Below are 24,965 nucleotides of genomic sequence, written 5' to 3' on the forward strand. Positions count from 1 at the left end.
AGGAGTTTTGGTAAAAGTGACTGCCATAGGAAATGTGATTATGTATTGTAATTTCAGCTATTGCCTTAGATTGCTATAATGAATTCCGAGTTTTAACTGCACTGTGGACTGCTTCAAATTGTGGGGTTTGCCTCCTTTCCTCCCTTCCCCTTTTGTATGGTGCTTTCCTGCCCATTTTTTTTCTGATATACCAGTCTTTCAGTGCTGGAAGAGATTAGCTTATGAGTGCAATAGAAAGTAACAACTCACTGTTTTCTTTTGGATCAGTGAATTACTGCAACTTATTTGGTTCCGTGATCACAAGGCAGGAAAGGAAAACAATCACATCTTTTAAGTAGTATTCAGCCATGAGCTGAATGGGAAAAAATCTTGTTTCTGTGTTACAGCTGGGGACTTCTCAGAGGGAAGAGATTATGACCTGCTTATTTTGAGCTGCAGTGAGATATTTATTACGGTAGTTGTTGTTATTTGACCTGTTTAGAGGTGAAATTCCTTTCCTGTGACTACAGAAAAGCAAGGAAATATTCCATGGTTTGCAGGGAGCATATTTAATGTTTTACCCAGAGGAACAAGACTGTTGTATTTGAGTTAGCAATGATTTTTCTAAAGAGAGTAAATTTTCCTGGAAACATTACCTCCAATGCAATTATTTTCAGACAGGTTTGTTAGGTACAATCTTCGGTGTTGCTGGGGGTTTCGGGTTCCAATCTCCACATTAACTTTTTGGCTCCTGTGACTTCACTCTTCCTACCTAGTAACAGTGAGAGTCCTCAAGTCCTTCATTTTGTCTGGTGTTTTGGTAATGGGCTACCATGAGTTCTGTGCTTAAGCATTTGCCTTTTTCCAGAAAGTTTCATGTCATCTCCTATTGTTAATAGATAAGAAGTCTTTCTCACTGGCTTTCTTGAGGTTTTTTCTCACCTTCTCTTCTCTCTTGATCTTTGCTGTTTTGACAGCACCCCAAATTCTGTATTAGAAGTATACTCCAACCTTTTTATTGAAACTGAATCTAATAGTCTGTCCTCCCATAAGCTTCTGGTAATACCTAGATTATAATAGACTGAATTTATCTCCAAACAGTAGTTACTAATACTCTTTAAGTGTCACTGGTTTAATATTTTGATTTTCTGAAGCTTGGAAATTGTATTTATATAGTATTTTCCCTTTTTTAAAAAGGCCTTGACTAATTTTTTTTTCCTGCTTAGTTTTCTTAATCTGATACGCTGCTCACATTCAGTAAAAAAATGGACTGGAGGTACCAAAATGACTATAGTAAGAGGAATCATTAAAAAACGGCAACACCTTGCATTTGAACAGTTTGGAAAAGGCCTTTTTTCTGAAAAGGTTATCAGGGATGGAAAGGTTCTGCTAAAATAAACTTACAGGGCTGAAACGTTGTTATTTTGCTGAGTGGTGCTATTAATCATCCTGATTTAGGGAGTAAAAGCATAAAGAGGGTGTGAGTAGCTGTGATGTTGCTATATCAATATGTATTTGGTGGAAGATAGAACAAATGATAATGCAACAGCCTCCTGCTGCCGTCTTTCAATGGTTTTGATAATTTTTTTCTTCTGCCTGCTGTACTTGGCTGTCAGAAGTATAAAGGAATAGTTTCTCTGACAAGTCCTGCCCCTTTTCCTGGCTGGGCACAATCCATCTTGCTGAGCATTCTGCAGTGCACTGCGGAAGAGTGGCTGGTCTGTCTAATGTGAGAGAGTTACAGGAAGAGCACTGGAGGATTGTTCCCAGGCTGCTGGCAGCAATCACCTGACATTTGGACACGTGCTGATACCAAGTGCTGACCTCTTCCTTTGCTGTGCAGGCTGATAAGGCATGGCCAAGTCTTGGTTAGGCTTTGGTGTGGCAATAATCCACTGAGAAGCTGGGTTATTATCAGGGATCTCTAGGAGAGTCCATGATCTTCCCTTAAATAACTTTGTTTCTGCAGCTGTTGTGCAGGGGAGGAGAGATTCACTTGCAGAATAGGCTGATAGACTGTGGGAGATTAAAAACTCAAAGCTTACATGACAGGTTGTTTTGTTTTTATTCAAACTCCAGGTAACGAGAAAATTTGGATTATAAATAGAAAGCTTAACAGTGGGAGTAATATAGTATAGATCATTTGTACACGTGAGTGAATGACCTTCATAACTAACCTCTGAGTCATTCCTGTGAGAATAAATTGGACTACAAAACAATTAACTGCAGTGGTTGTACTTGCTGGTTGATATGCTAGACTGACAAAACTGGCCTTTTTAAAAAATGGTCATAATGCTTGTTTTGGAAATTATAATAATTCCTGTATTTCCAGCTCAAGTGTTGGTTACCTTCTATAAAGGTACTAATAGGTCATCTTTATATTGAGGAAAACTTACTTTACATGGGAAAAAATGAAGCTACAAAACAAAAAGTGTCCAAGGTAGAAAAAAATCTTATCACTTGCTTGCCAGTGTATGTAAGATGAAAGTTTGATGCTGTGTTGTTTTACTTAATAACTGTGGAGGTTAGGAGAGGGGTAGGGGTATTTTTTAGCAGCTGCCCTTGTTTAGCATAAATACATTGTGACATTTCAATTGCACATAAACCAGATGGTAACTTACATATTTTTATTATCATACTGATTACTTAATGATGCAAAATGCATATTGCATTAACTTGGTGATTTATCATAAATCAGCTTGGATTTTTGTGGAGGTACCAGAAGTGGAACAAATACTGCATTTCTGACCTTCTCTTTGTCAATTTTAGTTTTGAGAAGTCAGGCAGTTACAAATCTTTCCTTGCTTTCACATTTCTATTACTGCTATCACCAGGTTCTGCATTTTTCATTAAAAGCTTATTCTGAGCTTTCAATACTGAGTCTCTGTGTGCACAACTTGGTAAAATCATTGGTGTTCTCCATAACACTTACTCTGGGAGAATTGTGATTGATCAAGAGAGTGAGTAGTTGTAGTTCCTAAACTTTTTTGGTTTTAATGCAAGTATTATGTTTATTGACGTTCTGGTTTATGATTGCAATTTTTTTCTTGTCTCAAGACAAGTTCTTTGTCTCGAGAGAATTAGAAAAAAGCAGTTTTTTGATAATTCTAGTAAATAAAGACTGCTTAAGACTGCTTTTATAGGTGCTGGTGTTGTACCCTATGGCCTGACACCTCCCCCATCTTTTTTTTTTTTTTTTCCTTTTTGGAAAGAGGCTATTGTCTTCCTGGTGGAGATGGAACAATAGCTGTTCTGAATGACATAACAGTGGAACTTGAATTTGAAATAACATTTTATCGGTGACCCCCTTTCTCTATTTTTGCCTCTCCCTCCTGCTTGGTACAGACAGAATGCCTCTTTGGGACACTGTGTGTAAACCTCTCTACTTTGCTGCTAAATGTGCATCAGAATACGTGTTTGGAGTATCTAATATGGCAAGTGCTAAATTAAACACTTGGAACGCTTTAGGGTAATGAGTCATCAATCCCTGGCTGCTGTTTTTAGATTTCAATAATTAATACAACCTATCTGGAAGTTATTTTTCAGATCATGGTGATCCTCAATAAATCTTGAATAGAAATAAGCTGGAAAGTTCAGGTACCTTTATGCAGTATTTTTCATTAGGTTCACTGGTTTTTCATGCTAAACAGGGAAAATAAGGCAAAATCAACTACTTTTTATATATAAAATTATTTTTAGGTGCAGAAGCAAGCAGAATTTAGACCAGAAGGAGCATAGGAATTACCTTTGGGGGAGTCTCTTGTTCAGTAGCCTCATATATTTCAAAGAAAGAATCTTATCTGTTAGCAAAAAAAAGTTTGTTTTTTTAAATAAAGAATTCCTAATGATTAAATACACAATCACTCAGTAATACTGACCTCTTAAATGTTGTCTTCTGTTTTGTAGAAGATCCTTTTGAGGACTTCTTCGGGGGCAGGCGGGGTCCAAGGGGAAGCAGGAACAGAGGTGGTGGTGGATCATTTTTCTCGGCCTTTGGTGGATTCCCTGGTTTTGGAAGTAGTTTCTCTCCATTTGACACAGGTAAATATCATAACATTTAAAAACAAATGCAATTTTGGCTCACAGAGGGTTGCAGTATAATAAACTGGCTTCTCCATTCAACTGATTCTGTGACTGATTTTTTTTTTCTTTTTTTCTTTGAATTAAGCTGCTCTCTTTAAGATGTAAATGTAAATAAAGCCATAGTTAGAATATTTGGGCTACCTGAAAATTTATATAAAGTTAACAGATCTCTAAGAAGTAGAACTTTGTTTCCTTTATTTTGGTGCTACAATTTCTTTATGGCTTTAGAATTCTTTTGTTCTGTCTGCTTTCAGGAGTGTGATGGCTTTTATTACAGGTCCTGAAAATCCTGTGACTAAATCCATGGTACTGCTTAGGTTGAGTGCTGGGAATCTGGGTACTGCTTGGAATGTTACTGGTACAGGACTTGTTCTGCCTGCCAGCTTGGGGCATCCCAACATCTGCACTAAAGCTGATGATCAGATTCAGTAGAGTTGCTGGCTTTCCCCTGAGTGCAGAGTGTGGATAAAGGCTGAATGCCTTTTCAGGGGAGGAATTAACAAATGGTTTTTGGACAATGCTGTGCATTTGGAACTTAAACTGTGTGTCCATATGAGAGAAATGGATGGGGCTGGAGCCATGGTTTTATTCTCATGCTGGTGCTAATGCCATCTAGTCACTGATGCTGTGTGATCTAACCAGCTGAGGGTTTCCTGAAAGTGGGATTAGTCTGAGTGGATGATAAATTTGGATTCCAGAGTCATGCAGTCATTACATTTTATTCAAATGCTTTCTTTTTCAATAGGTTTTACGTCGTTTGGCTCTCTGGGACCTGGAGGCCTTACTTCATCCTTCTCCTCTACGTCATTTGGTGGCAGTGGGATGGGAAACTTCAAATCAGTATCAACCTCAACTAAAATAGTTAATGGCAGAAAAATTACTACAAAGAGGTAAGTGATCTAAAGATATTTATGTGAAACTATATGTAGAGATGTACATACCTGTAATTACATGCATATAAACACACTGTATCTTTGCACACACATATAGTGATACATGTTTTTATGGTTTTTTACTTTTGTTATTATCTTCATCATATTACTTGGATTTCTCTAAATGATTAAAAACATTTTGAAATATTTTATTAGGTTCCCTTCTATGCCCTGTTAAGTTACTTAATGCTGTAGCTGGAGCTCTTTAAAGCTTCAGAACCTCCTGTGTAGTGCTGCACCTTTTATTATGGTCCTTGACTATTGTCTGCTCAGTCATTTGAACTTCTGGGAGGAAAGTGTGCTTGGTGTCTATTGATTGTGAAGCTTTTAACTGGGAATTGGGAAGAATTTTAATTTTGCAGACATTATGAAAGAATTTTCCCTAGCATCTGCTTAGTGTGCTTTCTTAGGCAGTGTTTGAGTGAAGTCTTGCTAGTAATTTTTTTCTGTCTGTTAAGTGAAAAAAGCAGCTGAAGCCTGCTTTGGAGAAAAATGTGTCTGTTGGAAAGTGAATTTTCAAGTCCTGTACACAGTGTACTTTCTCTCCATTTCATGCTTGTGGTGGGTAAATCATTGCATTTGGGAAATCCAAGTCTTAGTTAGCTATAGAATAACCTACATGGAATATTATAATCAATATAGGAGTACTGAACAAGTAGTTAAATGTAATTTCATTACTTAATAAAAAATTACAGAAAAGCGAGGGAGAATGAATTTTTATTTTTTTCTCTGTTAATTCATGTCCCATACTTGTAAAGTGTAAGGTTCTTCTGTGAACTGTTGTACTGGAGAGCTCCTATCATCTTGACCACTTAAAAACAGCCTCTGGATCACATGATGGTGTGGTCATGATGTTTTCCTGTAAGTGTATTCCAGAGAAATCTGAAAACTCAAGAGCTCTTTAATAATCTCTCTTCAGTCAGGAATACTTGAATTTTGTAACATGCATGCTGGTTATGAAGTTGGTGTATAGTAGGTCTACAAATTACTTGCTCCAGTAAAATTAAGAGTGGATTAAAGACCATCTTGTGTTCAAAATTGTGATTGGATCTAGAATATCATACATATAACAAATGGGTAAGGACTAAATGCAATGTCAAGATTGTGCAGCTGATCTGTCAAGGCATTTAGGCCTGGATAACTGCAGTGTGTGGGGTGAGCACAGCTGTGAGGGTGTATGAGGTGGCAGCTGTAACTATGAGCTCTACATCCTGGAGGATTCCAAGTTCCAGCAGGCAATTTTCCTGACTAAGCAGTGGGGAAATGCAGATGGTTACTGGTGACAGCTCTGGTGCTGGTAAACACCAAAGCTTGCCAAGTACAGTTGCATTAAGCAGGTGCTGCTCCCATACAGTTTGTTACCTAAACCTGAGGTCTGGCTTGTGTTGAAAACTGCCTGCAGTGCTCTAAAACGGTTCATGGTGTTTTTTTGTCTTGCAGGATTTTTGAGAATGGACAAGAGAGAGTAGAAGTTGAAGAAGATGGCCAGTTAAGGTCGCTAACAATAAATGGTAAGGAGCAGCTGCTACGCTTGGATAACAAGTAATTCAACGCACGCATTTAACAGAAATTTTAAGCTATAACAGCCACCATTTGAGGATTGACAGGAACATTTTTTGAAGATTTCAAACGAATTCAACTTTCTGTATATCTGTACTCAATCTTAAGTAGTATAAGTAGCTCACAGAAGCTCGTATTTGTCATAGACTTTTGAGTTAATCGTTGGGACCACATCAATTGGACCATTTTTTGTCCTTAAAAATGTTGTAAACTTCTGTATGCACTTTTCTTTTCTTATCTGTGATCAAGGTGAACCATGATCCTTCAGTAGTGCTAGGGCAAGATGTACACTAACACTAGCATGAATCTTGCTTTTTCCAATTTGAAATGTGAGCCAATTGGTAGTTCAAGTCTGCTGTGAAGTTAACAGTTCCAGGATAACCTTTTTAATAATTTCAACTTTTTTTTTTTTTTTTTTTTTAATGTTTAGTAGTGAACAATGTTAATACATTTCTGGTAATGCATTTCTGGTTTAAATAAATTAAGGATGTTTTCTAGTTGTGCATGAATGCAGACAACTTTAGTAAGTTTTGACAAATGTTTAAATGTGTAATGTAAGCAAAAGGTAAACAAAAGTGAAGCCAGTGAGCTGAGTCTTTTGTCATTTGCTAAAAAAAATTCAAAATGAATAAATGCTGATGTTTGTGGTGCATTCTTTCATGAATGGCATTTGTAACCTTCCTGTGTCTGTGTGTGATTTGGGCAACTTGGGAAAACGGTGCTTTTTTTTTTTTTTTTCCCCCCTTACCATCTTTTTCTTCAGTCTTAAGGATGAGGGCCTTTTATCTTCGCAGATGTTTTCTTCAGTATGACTGAAAACATGATTTTTAATTTCATTTCTAAACTTGTATTTGAAGCACCTATTTTTAAGAAGCATTCAGAGGCTGACTCTCTAACTCCATCTTATGCCCTAATATGTAATTATTTTAGGTTTAGGCCTAAAGTGACTATATTTTTAAAAGTTTCCTAAAGTTATTCGGTGACTTGCTTCAAGAAATAATCTGTAGCAAATATAAATATACATTTGATAAATTTATTTATTTAACATTCAATAATTACAAAAAGACTGAGAATTATGAGATTTTTTTGCTATTTTGAGAACATTTTGAAAATTTGGAAAAATTATTAGGATTATGCTATCTCACTCTTATTTTTAGTCCTCAACCAAAAATCGAAAGATGGATTAATGCCCTTTGTTAAATTAACGGAGTGAAGTAAAGTGTTCATTTGTAGTTAAGACCAGATTTTCAAAGTTGAATGAAATATGATTTGGTTTTTGTGTGTCACAGAGAAAGCACGCAGGTAATGGTGTATGTCAACACCTGCCAGGTTCTGGATAGTTCCATGCATAGATCATGGATGTGCAGTTTTCATCTGTGCACCAGCTTTGAACATCTGGCCTTCACAAAACTCTTCAGGGTGGCTTAGTGTTTAAAAAAAAAAAAAAAAAAAGCATGGTGTTTTCAAATGATCACCTAATGCCTTCTTGCTAAACACCATCTGCTTTGTACTAACAAATGTGTTGATTATTAAATACATTGAAAAGATATGCTCTTGTTTTTCATGCAGGAAAACCATTTCAACTTAAGCCAAACCAAGCTACAACAGAATTCGTATTTGCAGTAAAGTTAGTGTATTGTAACTTTGTCCCTCTACCATTAATGCTAATTTGAGATAGAACTGACAAAAATAACATGTAGAAGAAAAAATAAATATGTGCTTTGGTTTTGGGACTAAAGCAGTTATATACCTTTTCAAGTTCTTTGCAGAGTTCCTGTCACTTCAGTGTTGTGTTTTTGATGTAGAAGCACAAACTTAGTTTAGAACTAAACAGTGTTTTCTTGTTAATGCTGATTTTTCCCTCCCCGTGTATGTTACTTCTTGATCCAGATAACTAAACATGAAATTTATTTCAAAATTTGGCTTTGTTGTGATGTCTTGAGTTATTAAAAATGTTAATTTATATTTATAGGATGCAGTGTGCTCCTTTAAATTATGTAAATTGTAAAAAGTGCTTTAAAATTGATTAACCAAGTCAAATAAAATTAGGACAATCTGGAGTTGAGTTTGAATGCCTTCCTCTGGATACCAGTAGGTTTTATATTAAAGTGCCAAACTTTGCCTTCTAGTTTTATTCCAGGTCTTCTTCTTTAACATTTAAATTACCTTGCTCAGGTTAACTTGAACACAATTAGGGTGGCAAATCTGTACCCACATGGTTATCTTCTTACCTAGGAAAGTGTGGTCCTTCTCACAGTGTTACACACAAACAGGTCACACCAGGGTTCTACAGTGAAATTTTTTAACACTAAATGTGCTTGAGATCCAGTGTTTTGGATAATCTCTGTTCTGCCTTCAGATCCCTGAAGCTGAATGTCAGAGCTGGCCAAAATGCAACATTAAAATGGCAGTGCTGCATTTCCTTTGTAGAAAGACAAACTGGCGAAACACTAGGAATGAGTCAGCAGAAGGCAGAGTTTGGCAGTAGATTCCTACAGGAATGAGATGCCCACACACCAGCATTTCCATAGGCTGCTGGTTGAACTGGATATGTGGTCTTGGTCCAAATACATCATGGGACAAGAAATTCCAGTTCCAGGTTTAAAAAATTGTCATTGTTCACTTGACCTGAACCTAACAGTCTCCATCTCTTTCAGTGTGTTTTTTGAAATAGATACAACACCACATCCAACATTTTTTTTGATGCAACTTCTTGCATCCAGCTCCTTTTTTAAAACACAAAATAAATCCACATTCCATGTTATATTCAGAATTTCTTCTGCTGAATTTAGTTATTTTCTCCTGAAAACCCACTTACTAGGTTGCTTTGAAAAAAATTTTGTTGTTCCTTTCTAATATATAATTTGCATGGGTATATGAGACCTGTTATCATCATGGGCAGCACATTTCCTTAAACTTCAATTTGGCCAAAATAGTTCAAAATAATTAATGACAGAAAAAGTTACTGCTAACAAGTGCTAGGTACAAATGCCCAGTGGGATGAGGCAGCTTTCAAAACCAAGTGCTGTTGGATTTTCATACATCAGGGATTAATTTAGAATGTTTAGGGACACCATCCCATTTAAATTAAGCTTCCTGGAAAAACAGCGGTTTGCAAAAACCAAGATGGAGTTTTTGAACCTGCTAAGTCATTGACTCTTTCATGCTCTGCTTCAAAGTTCTTTGGTGGATACAAGAACTTTGTAATGCTTTCTCCTGGTGCAGCCTCCTTCGGGTCCCTTGTGCATGGCAGTGATTGCAGTGCAGCACACTAACCCCAGTTTCTCTGTAGATTGCATGGCACCTACCCCTTCCACTTGGCTTTACTGAAGGAGTTTGGGATTTTGTGTTAGAATGCTTCACACTGTAAAATGGCTGCACTCCTGCAGTGCTCAGTTCTCATAATACCTTCTGTGCTGGGAATCAGAGGGGTTGGTTTGTGGTGTAGGTGACAAAGCTGCTCTGTTGAGAATGTGTACGTAGCATTTGTAAGGTGGATCCTGTGATTAATTGATGAGCTGAGTTAGAATGCTGAAAACAAGATTGTAAAAGGTTTCAAAACCCATCATCTCTAAGCCCAGAGGGTTTGTATCTCTTCTCAGTGTTTGTGTTTGGTTATCCTGTTTCCTTGATTCCTTCAGTGTTTTGGCATTAGGTGTAACTGGAGGTTTGTCTTTTGTATTTAGCTGTGCTGTGTTTCACATCATCTGTGGGATGGTCCAGTGATAAACTTAGATTTAATTTTTTTTTTGAAATGTGAGTTCCTGAATCTGCTTCTGTTCTGTTTGAGAAGTGAGCTTTAATACCTCTTTTGCCTGAGTTTAATCTGTGGTTGTACCAGGATGGTGCTTCTGAAGATGGTTGTGTTGCAGAATGAATGCTACAGCTGTTTGATGCTTGTGGACAGAGAACCTTTGAAAAAAGGCTCAGTACTTAAAATACTTGTTAACCTTTCTGTGGAAATGTTTCTTAGTATTTTTGGAAAATCTGCCTCTTTGGTTGTGATTTTTGGGTGTTCTGGTATTTAGGCTTGTTTTTCAAGTCGTGATATTCTCACGGGCTAGTGGCAGTATGGACATCAGTAATCTTCCAGTCAGCAGTAACCAGACATCGAAAGCTTCCTTTTTTTAACATAAGAAAGCTTCTTTACACTGTCTGCTCCCTCAGGGCTTGTTTGCTTTAGGATTGAATTGTGACCACAGATTTGCCTTGCTTAGTATGCAACACAGACAGTTTGGGTTTTCTTGTTATTATTTCAAGTTGTTGTCCTAGGTACAGAACTTCTTATCTTCCACCTGAAATGCTGAAATGGTCCTTACGTTGCACTGTGGCTGGAATGAAGAATATTGACTGTATAATTCTAGTGGGTTTCTTTACTTGGTTTTGAAAAAATATCTCTGCTAGAGTTGGTCGCTGAGTGAAGTGCTCTCCTGAAAGGTTAGAGCTGAAGGTGGTTGGTTTATACTCTGCCATATAATAGGTCATACATTCACAAAATATTAAACCTCATGTTTGAGATGCTGCTGTCAGATTAAAAACCCTGAAAGAACTAAAATCCTGTGATGATCAGAGCCGTAACTCTGAACCTCTGCAAGCTGTGCTGATTTAAATCCATTGAAACTTCTCTGAAAACTCTGCTCTGGCAGACTCAGCACTGCATTAGGTGTTATCTCTCTCACAACAGCTGGTAAAAAGTTAATCAAAACCCCACGTGAGTACTCTATGCTCTGTCATGCTGCTGTGGCCAAAAGATAGGCAGGAGTTTGGAGGTGATAGTGCCCAGGCCTGAAAGCTGGGCTGTCCTGGTGTGAGGTAGATTGCACTGATGGCCTGACTGCTAATTACCTTATAAATAAAGGAAGTGGAAGACTTTCAGATGTTGTCAGCTTCAAAATGTTGTGGTGGGGATTAAAGTATATTTAATTGAGAAGTAAAACATTTTATCAGAATGACACTGTTAAATAGAATTCTCCTTAGTTTCTCTGGCTTTTACAGTAAGATTAACCTTGCAGCATATTGAGTTAATTTAAAACTAAAAATAGGTAATTTTTGAACCTGACTTAAAACTGACAGTCAAGAAAATGTATTTTTAGAGGCTCCTGGTAATAACTCTTAAAATTTGGCTTTGGCCTATAGCTTATCCTTACCTCTGAATCTCAGATGAGGGCTCTGCTAGCTCATCTTTTCAATGCAACCAACTTCAAGTGAATTTCATAAAAATAGACAAAACAAAACCCTGTACCTGCTAGTTTACCAACAGTGAAAGTGAAGCTGAATTCTTTCATTCACCTGAATGTTAGAGACAGATTATTAAATAGTAACACCTAGTTGGTAGCAGCTCATGTGAGTGTGCTGGTCTGTTACGTGACAGAACAAATAACATGGTACATTAAGAATGCTTCAGTTCCTGCTTTCTTTGACTGTTAAAACTAAAATTTGAAATTACCTACATTGTTTCTTATTTGTAAATTATTTGTAAATTTATTTGAATTGCTAGAATGAGAGAGGAATCCAGCCTGGGTGACTGGTCATAGAATTCATGTTGTGGAACACACATTCCAGATGGCCAGAAAAGAGAATTACTTGGCTGTGTCTGTAATGGAGTTGCTTGAAGGTGTTAGTAAACCAGCCGAAAATGCAAGGCAGGAGCTCTGGAATCTTCTGTCTTGGTTCCAGTCACAAGCTTGATTGAATTGTAGTGCAGGAGGGGAGTTTACCTTCCAGTAATAAAGACACTCAAGGCTGCAGAGGCTTTGAGACATCTGTTAGAGAAGCTGGGCAGCCTCATCCATCTTCCAGTTTCCCTCCAGAAACACGTCAAGTGTGTGTTAATCTTTGTAACAGATATATAGAGCAATTGCTAATTTATCACACATTTGCATAACTATCACCATAGTCACCTCTGGCAAAGTTTTCTCCAAGACATGTAGTTGGAGGCTGCCTTTTACTCTTTACAGAAACAAAATCTGCATTTGTCGTCCTGTTGTGATATTTGTCATACTCAGCAATGGAAATACTGTGCTTTGCTTTTGTGAAAAAGCATTCTACAGTATCAGTCTCTATCATTCTCCTTCTGGAGAGAGCTAGACTGTGGATGTTTTAAAATTGGTTTGAACTTCTCTGTGAAAGTGTTTTTGAAGGAAAATGGAGAAAACCCACATGCCAGGGCTCAGCCTCTCCTGCAGTATTTCTTAGCTAGAGGACTGATCCTTCTGTCTCCAGGGGACCTTGGCCAGGCTTTGTAACAGCACTGCCTCTCATCAGAAGGCACTTCGGTGCTTTGAGTTATTTGGACATCTCCTGTTAAGTAGTCACTCAGACACTCCTGAGAATTACTCTGCTAATCTCATTTCTTACTGCTGGGTGCCTTTGGAAATATGGTCAGGTCCTTATCACCAAATGCACTGCACTTTGAAAATGAAAGAACTTTATTCATCTGTTTTACACAAAGTGGGAGCTGGGTGTCCAGGAGAGCAGTAAAGAGCTAGAAATTCACTTAGAGCTGCTTTGGATTTATCTGGTACTGCCTGCAAGCAGGAGTAGCATTCACAAGCCTCCTGCCTTCAGGTTTTGACTGAACTCCTGAGTAATTGCAAAGAGGTGGAATATTTTTCTCCTGGGGACATTCACTTTGAGAGTTAGGGCAACCACCAAAACATTGCTTTTATTAGACACCTCTAGTGCTACTTCTGTCTTTTCTGGGATTGGATGGTTTAGCCCTGAGAAGAACAGCAAATCTTAAGGTCCTTGAAAACCAGTAAGGGAGAAGCAGGAAAACAATGCAGCTTGTTTTGTGCTGTTGACATAAATTTCAAGGACTTTTCTCCTCATTTGGCTTTTGCCTTTCTCATCAGGAAAACATGATCACGAGTTATCACAGTGAATGCAGAAGTGGTGGGTGTTCGTGTCTCCTCCTCCAGTGAACCCTGCTTGTTCTCTGGCTGCCCAGGCTCAGGGCTGTTCTGGAGGCTGTTCCCCTGCCAGCACAAGCAAGGGAGGTGCTTCTGCAGCCTGAGGATGCTGTGCCAAATTCCACTTTGATTCTAAAAAAATGTGTACACCAGTTAGAAAAAACTGTGCATATCAGAGGTCGCCTTGTTTGGAAGCAGAGTATAAATATTTGTATCAGGCTAGACAAATTCAAATGAGAAGATAAACATACATTTTTAACACATGGATGATTAACTGTTGGAAGAAGCTGCCAAGAGCAGTAGTTTCTCTGGCTTTTTCAGTGCCTTAAAGACTAGCTTTCTGAAAAATATCTCCTAGTGAGAAGGGAGTGCTTGGGCTTTACAGAGAAGTAGTGGAAGCTCTGGGAGCCTGGGGTGCAGAGTGAGATGCACCATTGAGCACAGTGTTCTTCCAGCCCTCCTCCATTTCTCTATCAGCTTCTTCCCTCCTGATGTGTTGACATCCATGCACAGGTCATGTTCCCTCACTGTGGTTTTGAGACTGGGGATGCTTTTGTGACTGGGGGGTTGCTTTGCCTCTTGGGAGGTGCTGAAGAAGCAGGGAAGCTGGGAAGAGAGGAGCCAGCACCACGTGCATCTGGGGCAGCCTGATGACTATTGCCCTAAAGCATCCAGTTTGGGATGTGTAGGTGCCAAGAGTGGACTTCATGTGGGAGAAGACATTCTGGATCTGTTCAGGTAAGTTGTTTTATTGTAATGAATGAATGGGATGTTAAGTGAGGAGGAACCAGGGTGAGGTCCATGATGAATGTGCCAGGGAATTAGATTTGGAATTTACAATACATTCAGCCCTTGTGTATGTCCTGTCTTCTCACCAACTACTGACTGCACACCTTGAGGCAGCCTAATTCCAGCTCCTGAGTTGAAGATTAGGAGGTCTCGTGTTAATTAATGTAATGATTCACCAACAAGCCACATTTCAGAGTAAACTATTCATTTTCTTGAATGTGGGCAATGTTTTAATGATCTGAAGTTTTTTATTTTTAGTGTATGTTAAGTCTCATGTAGCTAGCAATACATGTGTTTTGTATTTGAAGTGGCTGTGATGAAAAGAGCTGGCTTTTTGTTAATGGAATCACATTTGGTAGTGTGCTAAATGCCTAAGACTGCATTATGTCAGATAAATAATTCTATAGAATAGCCAGGGAAGTGTCCTACAGGGCTTATGTGTGTGAAAAACCTCTGTGGATTTTGGGTTTTGTATATACCCAGAGCTGCGTTTTTTAGTTTTATTTCTAAGAGAAACTTGAGGAAAGGCAACTTTATAGAATTATAACTCAGCATCATTTGGGTCATGTAAGCAACAAACATAGTTTGTAACAAAACTAAAATGTAAGCTGTTGTGTGGTAAAATCCTGGTATCTCTTAAGGTCCTTCCATATTTTCTGGGAAAGGTATCCTCCTTCAAGAGAGCTGGAACTCGAATGTTAGTCTTCAGTGGTCAAATGAACCATATTTTGAGATCTAAGTATTCAGCCCTGAAAATAGTCTTTGTGCAGTCTCCTTTCTGAGCAAGTAATAAAAACTGTAAGGCTTTTGCCAGTCACCAGCATGGACAGAGCCAGCTGTAGTGACACGAGGAATCTCGTTAATGGAAAAGCAAACAAGTGTACGTGCTGTACTGCTCTGCTCTTTTGTGGCCTAAAAGGAGGCTCAGACAGAAATATTTCTGTAGTTTGCAAAGTGTGTAGCCAGTGTACACCTTGAATGTTTGTTAGCAGTAAAAGGCTTCAAAACTAATTGTTTTTAAATGTACTAGATCTGGAACTTGGCAAAGCAAAACAATTCTATCAATTTTATCTGTATTTTCCAAGGACCTTCAAAGATTTGAGTTGCATTCTGTGTGAAACTTATTTCAGAGGTGGAAAACACAGTTCTGTTTGCTGTACAACTCAAGTCCCCTGTTACATCACTGGCAGAGTCACTGCCAGGTGTTCATAGACTAAACACTGTTTTCTTTTGAGAAGTAGGTAGAAAATGACAAGTAGATTGGTTTTTACAACTGTTAAGTAAAAAGAAAATTATGTGTACTTTACTATGCATATTCATATTTTAGAGGTGTTATATGTCAATGTCAGCTACTACTATATAGTATCTAAATTGCAGGATCTATTGCAAGGGGGGGCATGTGTGCATAATTTCAAAAGTACTTTTGAGGCATTGCTATTGCCCTACTTTTCATCTATATTGAAAGTATTAACCTGAAAGAATTGGAAGAAAGTCCTTTCGGTTAAAGGTTAAAATAATTTGTCCTGAAGCTTTCTCGTAACAGTTTTGTAGCCATTAATAATTTATTTATTAATAGCTATAACTCTGTCTTGAAAAGTGTCATAGAACAGAAAGTGACTTTTAAGTGGCTTCTAATGCAGTGACTAATTGAGAAGATGCTTCTTGTAATCACTCCTAAAAACAAGAAGCTCAGCTCAGGGAAATAAAACATTTTTCTGAGAAGACACAGGTGTTTAAACCTCCCTGCTCTTCTTGATGAACCAAATTGAGAACATAAGATTAATTGATTACTCTTACATGGTTTCCACTCTTCCCTCTCCTCTAGCACTTGCTCTGAGATCAGATCACATGTGTGCTTTTGCCTTCGAAATGTTTATAGAAGATGATGACAACATCCCTGGTAACCCTTTTCGTGGAATAAATCACGAAGCCAAGTGCATGCCCGTGCTGCTCTGCTGCAGGGGAGGTGCTTGTTGCCCTGCACAGAATAGTTTCCAATAGTGGAAAGTTCTTTTATGAGAGCTGTTTGTGGGGGGGAATTTTGCCTTGTGCCTCCCAGCTCGTCCTAAAACCAAAAGCCAGTCCCTGGTTCACGCTGGGCTCTCGATTCAGCTCGCTGTTGTTTTCTGGGTGTGGTGGCAAAATTACCCAAATTGTCAGTGCCTCATGTTGAGTTTGAGCCTGTAAGTGGCACAGAGCCAAGCTGGCAACTTAGAGTGCAGCTCTAATGTAGGTTACATGATAGATTGTTAACAGAGGTCAAAGCCTCTTGGGTTTTCTATTTTTGTGACAATTCTGGCTAATCTTTCCTTAAAATATAGGTCCTCCAGATTTTCAGTTGAAACTAGGGTAGAGGTGGACACTCAGGTCGCAGCTGAACTGTCATCAACATTTATTTATTGCTGTTACAACAGCGTGGTTTTATTTATTGATTTATCTTCTCAATTGAATTCTGTGCTTTGAAGGCTTTTGCAAACAGTTTCCATCTCCTGGAAGGTTATGTTGCTGCCCTTTTGGCTCCAATTCTGTTTCCAGTCCACTATTCAGCTATTCAGTCTTGACTAAGCAACTTTCTCCTTAGAAAAACAGTTTATGATTTTTTTATTTAATATTTTAAAATATTACTGTAAAAGGAGATTGTTTCTGTAGAGATACCAGGCTGTATCCAATACCAGCAGTTGAAGCAAGGTCAGAATTTTAATTGGAAAGTGATGAAATGTTCTCAAATGTGCAAAATCTAGGATTATTTCTGTCAGTCACTGACCTGCATGATAACAAGCGTAGGTGAACATCAGTCTTACCTATTGTGCATCTGTTCCAGGTTTCCTTTCTCTGTCACAGTGCAGGACAATTCCAGCCCTGCAAAGGGAGCCACACTGGTTCACAAGGCCTTTTGTGTAAATGAAGTTTGACACCTTCACACTTAGTAAAACTCTTGGCAAATGTTTCTGAGAAGAGTCTGAGTTTGCTGGTGTTCAAGGAGGAGGCGGAGTAGCTCTGGTGGATGCTGCACTTTGGGCTGCCAGTAGTACAAAATTGTAGTTAGCTCAAATTTTGGAATTTTTTTTTATAGTTTTTCAAATATTTATACCATGACATAATGAACCTACTGACAAATAGTCACTTAAACATCTGGAAAAGGTTTCACTGCCATTACAGAATTAGAGGAGATGAGGGTACATCTTTATGCTGAGCGATTTTGAGCAGAAGCTGGTTATGGCAACTTCAGGTGTCAAGTTGTTGTTCAGTTGTGCAGTTTTGGTGGGTGCAGCCCTCCCCACGTCACATCCACCTCTCCACCAAGACCCAGTGGGCACTCCAGTGTGTGTTCCACCTTTCTGGCATGTGGAGTGCTCCAGCTTCTCTTCCTTTATGGTAATTCTTAAATACTGTCCCCCCTTTTTTGCTTTGGCTCTAGAGACTGTGGTTGGAAATGGTTGTTACTGTCCTTGGTGCTTCATCCCATGGATCTCAAAGGTGTGTGAGAAGAGGAGAAGGTGGGATAGTGCCACTGCAGCAGCACAGGGTGGGAGCAGCCCTGACTCTGGCAATGGGCAACCCTGGGATGGCAGTCCTGGGAAACAGATACATGGCCTTCCTGGGTGCACCAAGAGGTACTAATGTCACTCTTCAAACTCTCCTTCTCTTTCCAAAACTCACAAAGCTCTCTTGGTAAAATCTTGCCTGCTCCCACTGGATCTCTGCAGAAGGAGTGTATAAACTGACTATACTGTTTCCAGGCACAAAAGAGAATTGTAAGTATTGTTAGTGCTGGGTGGCAGTCATGTTCCTGGTTTGGTGTTTTTTCAGTTGAGAAAAATCTTTATTTCTGTGCTCTCTTTGTTGGCTGTTTGGGTCAGAAGTTCAGTTTGAGAAGCATACATGGAACAATTTATTTTTGTCTGTTTAAATACATGCATGTATATGTATGCATACATTTGCATTCATAAACATTGTTATTGATAGGATTTGAAAAATTAGTTGTATTTCTAAGCTGTGGGGAGTTTTAAGGCATAGACCTTGGCTAGGGAAAGGTGGGAAAGGAAGAAAGTTTGGAAACTTTGAGAGTTCCGTGATGGATTGGAGATGCCAAACAACAAAAGATGGTGCAGCTTGGGAGTCATGTCTCCTCTAAGGCCAACTGTACATGTTTCATAATTAAATACAGTATTTAGTCTAAACTACTATTGAATGTCAACTTGAAACACTTTTTTAAAAAAATTCAGGCTTGTCATTTTTGTGGCAAAAATTGAAAAGCAGCTAACGACTTAGTCATTGTCTGTCATTGGGAAGATGTCAGAAACAAGACTGGGTTTTGTGGTGAAGGTTCAGTAAACACTTTGAAACCCACTGAGCCATCAGAAGAGATGTCCTGTTCCTGTGAGCATGTGATGTTTTCAGGATCATTTAAAAGATGATGGTCTCTGGAGCTCTGTAAATCAGGGATGTGTGCTCACACTGGAAGATGGGATTTGCCTGTCGTAGTTCTGGTATTACAGGGATAGATGGATGAGGAATAAATTGCATATTGGGGGGTATAATTGGAGAGGGCAGGTATCCCTTCTTTTTTTTGTAATTAATATGTGGAACCCTTAGTGTCAGAGCCATAGTGTAATATTTAAGCCTCAGGGTAGAAGGGAGAATATTTTTCAAATTATTAACCTGAAAAGATGAGACCTTGCAAACTCGTGGACAGTGCAATATGAAGTGTGGAGCTTGCACTTACTGTCTCGTGTCTGTGATATTTCAACAACACTAATAGCCATTTGATGAAAGTATAAACTTAGTGATTTTGTGCTTTTGCCAAATTACTATGGAAGTGTTGACAAAACAGCTGGGGAAGTCATTCATCACATTTTTCTGAAGTCACTCATGAGATTCTTTTCTTTTTAAATTTAACTGCATGGCTTTTTCTTGATGTATCTTTTTTTCTTTTACGGTAATCTGGGTTTGCTGTGCATTAAGGTTTTGAAGACGGGTTTAAAGCTGAAAATCAATGGAAAAATATGTAACACAGCTGTACAATTTGCAAATTGGGGCTTGCTCAGAACTGTTCTGGAGATGCTCTTTCAGAGAGGGCCACTAATGGGAATATAAGATGACATCTTGTTACTTTAACTCATTAGTTTTTAAGAGCTATAACGATCTGTTGCAAAAGTAGAAGAGCACTTTTCCTCTGCTTTTGCTGTTTGAAGAACTCTTTAAGTAGAAATCAATTTTGCTTGACCTGGTGGTGGTGACTCCTAGAAGGGCTGAAGACAAGAAGCAAAGTTTTGTCTTTGGGGGCAGTGAAGGAGCTGTTTCATCTGGAACTGGGAGATTCTGGAGAACAAGCGTGAGAGGTGTGAAGGTCCACAGGACTCTGCTTGGGCACAGGGGCAGAGGAAACACTGGTGGGAGGCACCTGTGTCTGGGTACACCATGGAGCACCTGGCAGGGCTTCATGTAGTTGCACTGTGGAATTTTTATTTCTTTGTTTCCCTTTAATAGTGAGTATTAAGTTTCATTATAAGGATTGGTTCCTTTTTTTTTTTTTTTCTCAGTAGGATTTTGGTTTGCACTTCAAATACAATTTCAAAGTGAAACTGCAAGGCTTCCTGATGGTAGAGATGAAACCCACGGGGATTTCTGTCTGTGGTTGAAATATAGTTGAGATGAAAAGCCCCTTTTTGTTTCAGGACATTTTGAGTTGGAAGGGACCTTAAAGTTCAGCCAGTTCCAAGCCCCTTCCACTATCCCAGGTTGCTCAGAGCCCTGTCCAGCCTGGCTTTGAACACTTCCAGGGATAAGGCAGCTACAGTTTCTCTGGGCAACCTGTGCTAGGGCCTCACCACCCCCACAGCAAATATTTATTCCAAAATATCTAATCTAAACCTGCCCTCTTTCAATGGTTTAAAGCCATTTCCCCTTGTCTTTTCACTATCTGCCCTTGAAGGTATCAAACCAAATACAATAATTTGCTGTCAGTGATCCAATTTCTGGAGGAAGAGGAGCCATGTGAGAGCCAGAGGCAGGTACAGTGTTCTGAGCTCCATCTCAGCTATGTGTTGTGTTGGAGAGAGAAGCCCCAAGAGTAGGAGCCCATGGTACAGGTTGTTGAAAGGGTCTGGTCACTTCAATGTAGTGCTGTCCAATGAGACTTAACAGGAAACTGGGGTAGACCTCTGACAGGACCCTGAAAAGTGTAGAAAATATCATCTTTAAAGTAATCTTGATTGGTGTTTAAAAATCAGGTCCATTTGGTCAAGCTCCGAGCTTGAAATCTTGCTAATTTGTATTTATAGATGTCAAGCTGTGAAGCTCATTCCTCATTTTTTGCTTTCTTTCAAAATTCATGCAGAAATGAATAAAAGGCCCTGCTTGATAAAGTCTTTTAAAATTAATAAAATTCCCTTTGAGCTGCAGCATGCAAATTGGGTCATCTCTCTGCTTGCTCTAAATGTGAGGATTCATGTTACCTCCTGCCATTTGCATTTCCCACATCCCACATCTTTAAGGTGAGAGCAAGTGGCATTATCAATACGGATGCCCCGGTGTGCTTGAACAGAAGTAAAATAGCTGCAGAAACCTGGATGTGCTCAGCCTGTGCCTTCTCTCTTGCTTCAGAAACAATGTAAGACCAATTCACTGGGCTTTAAAAGGTTCTGAGGAAGTTTTGGCAGGGAGGAGGTAACTTCAGGCTCTCCCAGCAGCTCCCTCTCTTTAGGCCAGGCTCTAGAGCTCGATCTGGTCCAACAGGAGTGGCTATAGCCATTGATCCCTGATAGCCACCATGGGGAACAGCATGATCACATTTCCTTTCAGAGCAGTGCTGTTGTGGTTGGTGTGTGCTGAAAACTCACTTTATTTTACCAGTTTATTGCAGATTGGGGAATCTTTGTGGTGAAATAATGCCTTGAGTAGCTTGTGATGTGCTGGGAATGCAGGATTCGTGTTGGTACACGCTGAGCTGAATGCAGGATATAATGGGGTTCTTGGGTGTGGATGGGGGTGGTAGGTAAAATCCACCTTAAAAAAAAAAAAAAGGAAGAAAATCCAAAGTTTGAACTTTGTTAGGGAGCTGCTGCAGGGCAGGGAGGGTGAGCAAACCCAGCGTGGGGCTTTCCCTGCTCTGGTCTGTGCCGCAGGGGTACAGCTGGGCAGGAACAGTTGAGCTGGCACTGCAGCAGATGAATACAAGGCAAAAATAAAAGGAGCGAGTCCGCTGCCAGCTTTTAAAGGCAGAAGGGCAGAGGGTTGCTCTGTGCATTGAACAGAAAGCATTGAGCCCTGCCCTTTCCTGGACACTGGATGTGCTGCAGCCAGGCCTCTCCCGGGACAGAAATAGCACTCCATCAGTCTGTCCCTTTGCCCAAATCCCACACCCTTGTTTTTTCCATCACTTCCCAGGACCTTGCCACCATCTCCCCTGCCATCTCCTGCCACTTCTGGATTTTTCTTCCCCCTTGCAGGAAATGCCTGGCTTGCGTGGCAGGTGAGATAGTAGTGCTGGTCCTGGCCTGGGAAAGGCCAGCCCAAATCCCCTAATTATAAACTTAATATGAGTTTTTGGGTTGAAGCATGGAGACATAACCCATATCTGAGTGCAGTGCCCTCGGTGCTGAGAGCTGAGCCATCAGAGCCAGTGCAGGATGTGAGATAGGGAGAGGAGGGGCTGGGACCCTGGGAACAGGTTTCTGCAGGGCACGGATTGGCATCTTCAGTTTCTGCCCAGCTGAGCATTCCAGGCACCGCTCTGGATAAATATTTCCTTGAATTTTGCAGGACAGGAGTCTCAGACAGACACCAGGAAACTCTGAATCACCTTGTGTTCTCTGTGACACCAAGTGCATTTGCTCTGGGAGGAAAATGATTGCCAATAATTGGTGAAAGACACTGATCTGTGTGAGCTGACTCAAAACGTCATTGTTTGTCCTGTGCTTTGGCTGCTAAACGTCACTGTTGAAATAAACTCCCTTTACAGTTTACAAAAGTGACGGTGCAGATGGGGCAGCTGCTCTGGCATTCCCTGGATAGTTTCTGAGTGATTTCAAGCTCTTTTAGCTTTCAAAACTATGTGCGTCTTTTTAATCAGAGGATTTTAAAATGGCTGCTTTTTCTTGTAAGCATCACATCAAATAGCAAGAGAGAGGTTTTTAAGGGCCGTGACTGTCAAACTCAGAGGATTTTTTCCAAAGAGGACTCGATGCAAATTTTGGTTTCTATTGAGTCTGATAAACCCAAGAGAGCACAGGCTGAAAGAGGGTTTTATAACTCCTGCTAAGCGTCACAGTGTTAGTGTTTCCCGGCATTTAGAAACAAGTTTAAGAACAATTAATCAGAAGAACTTGCTCAACATAGCCTCTAGTAATGGTGAGGGAGTATATTCTTGGCTGAGCGTGTTGTCTGCAGTTTCAGGAGAGGTGAGGGGTGTGTGTGTGTGTGCACGTGGTTTTGGAAAATACCCTGGGCTGGGTGTTTTATAATGAGCATCCGTCGTTTCCAACAGCAATTAAAAAAAACGGATGATTTGGCAACTTTCTGAAAACAACTTTCAAGGTGTGGTCCCCCAAATTAGACCATTTCTGTGTTTTAGTAGAGTCACCTGGTCTCCTGCTGTCTTCTCTGTGCTATCATACATTAGGTATGAAGCTTTCATGAGAAGAAACAAAAGATCCAGTTAATCTCCAGGATTTTTTCAGCCCAGGGTAATTTAGGCCTGTAGACAGATCTGTTATTAGATGAGTTCTCAGATTGAACTAGTTCCTGTAAAACATAAGATTTCCCAGCAACTGTTGGGCTTCAGTCTGGGAAGAACCCTGGTGACTTCTGCCATGGTAAATACTACTATAGCTGCTGTAATAAAATGGAAAAGTTTATCGGTAGAAAAATCTTACCAACAGGTTCCAAAGATCATAGTGCAATTCACTTCAGATAAATGTGTTTAAATGGGGATTTATTTCTTTCACTTTTGGTTGCTCCTTCCGTTGCAGTTCAGCTCTCTGTAACAACAACGGATGTGGTTGAGTCATCAGAAACTCCAGTGTCTTCTGTAAGCACAGGCTAAATTCCAAACCCTTGCAATATGAAGGGGGAAAAAATTCAAGAAAAGCTTCCCCCATCCCGCTTTCTGCACTCTTTGTGATGTCAGCGTGCATCAGGAACGGGTCAGGTGAACGAACCTCAGACTGCCAGCTGAAGCAGCAATATCATGCCTTGCTCTGAGTGTACATGCCCCTTAAATTCAGAGTCTTGAAGTATTAGAAAAACACAGGCTATCCTTCAAAGAAGATTTGAATGGAGGAAGCGTCTTTGAATAACCGGGTGGCAGGAGCTGAGCTGGGAGCTGTTGTGTCCTTGGATGCAGCAGATGTCCCTCGCCAGGTGCATCTCCTGATGCTGCGTGTGGGACCAGGGGCTCTGTGCTGTTTGTGGCCTCAGGGAAGTGTTCCTTTGACTGAGCAAACTGGTGCACCTGCTTTTTATTTCATCACATAGGGGAAATCCTGATTCTAGGTGTATTTCTTTGGTGAGGTGTGTAAGGACACAGCAGCGCCGTGCGGGAAGTGAGCTGGTAAATGCAAATCAGCAGCTCCATCTCCTCAGGATGTTTACCCTGGTTTGTTCAGCATACTTCTGTCATTACTGTCTTGCCATTAATTACTGCTGATTCCTGCTAGGATTTCAGTTCAATTCCTGGACATACATAAATATTACTTAAACATAACACTAAATAACAATGCTAGCCCGTGGGGGACTGCTTTGTCATGAAGTGCTGCGAGACTTACCTGTCCCAGCTCACCTGGCCGTCTCTGCCGGTGCTTTTATTCGTGTGAGTTATCTTCATTTTCCGGGATCAGAGACCCTTGGGTGTAGCTGGTGGCTCCCCTAAGCCCCGACCTGGTCCTATCCGTGTAAAATCGCGGTGACACGGCGCGGTCCGGGCTGGCCGCGGCGGTTCCGCTGGCACACCTGGCCGCAGCCAATATTGCCCTCTGCTGGCACCAGGGAGCCCTCTTCTCCCCTGCCATCTCTGCTATCACAAGTTATTTTCCAGCTCTTCTTGCTTGGAGCAGAAAGCAGCTTTTAGCCCCAACACAGCTTTTTAGGATGCTACAGCTCTGTATGGTTTTTTTTTTTTTTTTTTTTTTTTCTTCCCTGGAAGCTGCTGTTCGTTTCAGAGAACATGGTGCACTAGAAAACCAAATCTTAATTATTGTTTTTAAATGCTACTGGTAATGCCAAATCTGTAATTGTCAGAATTAACCTTTAGAAACATAACTTCTCCAAACTGGTTGTGCAAATGAAATAACTGCTAGGTTTTTAATTATTATTTTCATTAGTAGAATAAGATCTTTTCTTAACACCATAACCTGGATGCTGATTCCAGCTGCCCTCGATAATTTCCCCCTTCCCTGCCCCAGCTGGGGTGGCTGCACGATGAGCTGGCTGCAGGCCCCGAGCTGGGTTAAAAATAAGCTGCCAAAAGAGTTATTTTTAACATGGGCCAGCCCCTGCCTGGGGTCACAGCGTGGCTGCCCAGGCTCTCACGTGGGTGTGCTGGCTTGGAGGCACAGGGGATGGCAAGAAGGAGGTGTTGGGGGAACTGAGAGCTCTTTAAAGCACCCTGAGCACTCCTGGAAGGTGCTCCTTGGGTGGATATTCCTGCTCAGAACTCAAGTATTCCATACCCATAGCCCCCATTACCAGCTGTCTTCCTAAAAGCCATTTC

At 40.2% G+C, this 24,965-nt stretch overlaps 1 protein-coding gene and 1 long non-coding RNA gene across 5 annotated transcripts in view; one reads left to right on the top strand and one right to left on the bottom strand.

The window, feature by feature from the left end:
• DNAJB6 (DnaJ heat shock protein family (Hsp40) member B6) overlaps positions 1-24,965 on the top strand; it is a 58,127-nt gene that overhangs the window by 20,505 nt on the left and 12,657 nt on the right. For all 4 annotated transcript variants that reach the window (XM_088159025.1, XM_014872234.2, XM_014872233.2 and 1 more), the window contains exons 6-8: positions 3,886-4,020; positions 4,808-4,952; positions 6,435-6,505. In XM_088159025.1, coding sequence (XP_088015151.1) covers positions 3,886-4,020; positions 4,808-4,952; positions 6,435-6,505 — 351 coding nt within the window. The remainder of the gene's footprint in view (positions 1-3,885; positions 4,021-4,807; positions 4,953-6,434; positions 6,506-24,965) is intronic.
• LOC148225062 (uncharacterized) lies at positions 16,140-24,189 on the bottom strand. Its single transcript, XR_015801236.1, has 3 exons — positions 24,022-24,189; positions 23,131-23,235; positions 16,140-21,262 (listed from the first exon to the last, which is right to left on the bottom strand). It is a non-coding gene; the product is annotated as an uncharacterized LOC148225062 (long non-coding RNA).

The sequence above is a fragment of the Sturnus vulgaris genome, chromosome 1 (assembly GCF_052056855.1).
Source record: "Sturnus vulgaris isolate bStuVul1 chromosome 1, bStuVul1.hap1, whole genome shotgun sequence".
NCBI classification, from domain to species: Eukaryota; Metazoa; Chordata; class Aves; order Passeriformes; family Sturnidae; genus Sturnus; species Sturnus vulgaris.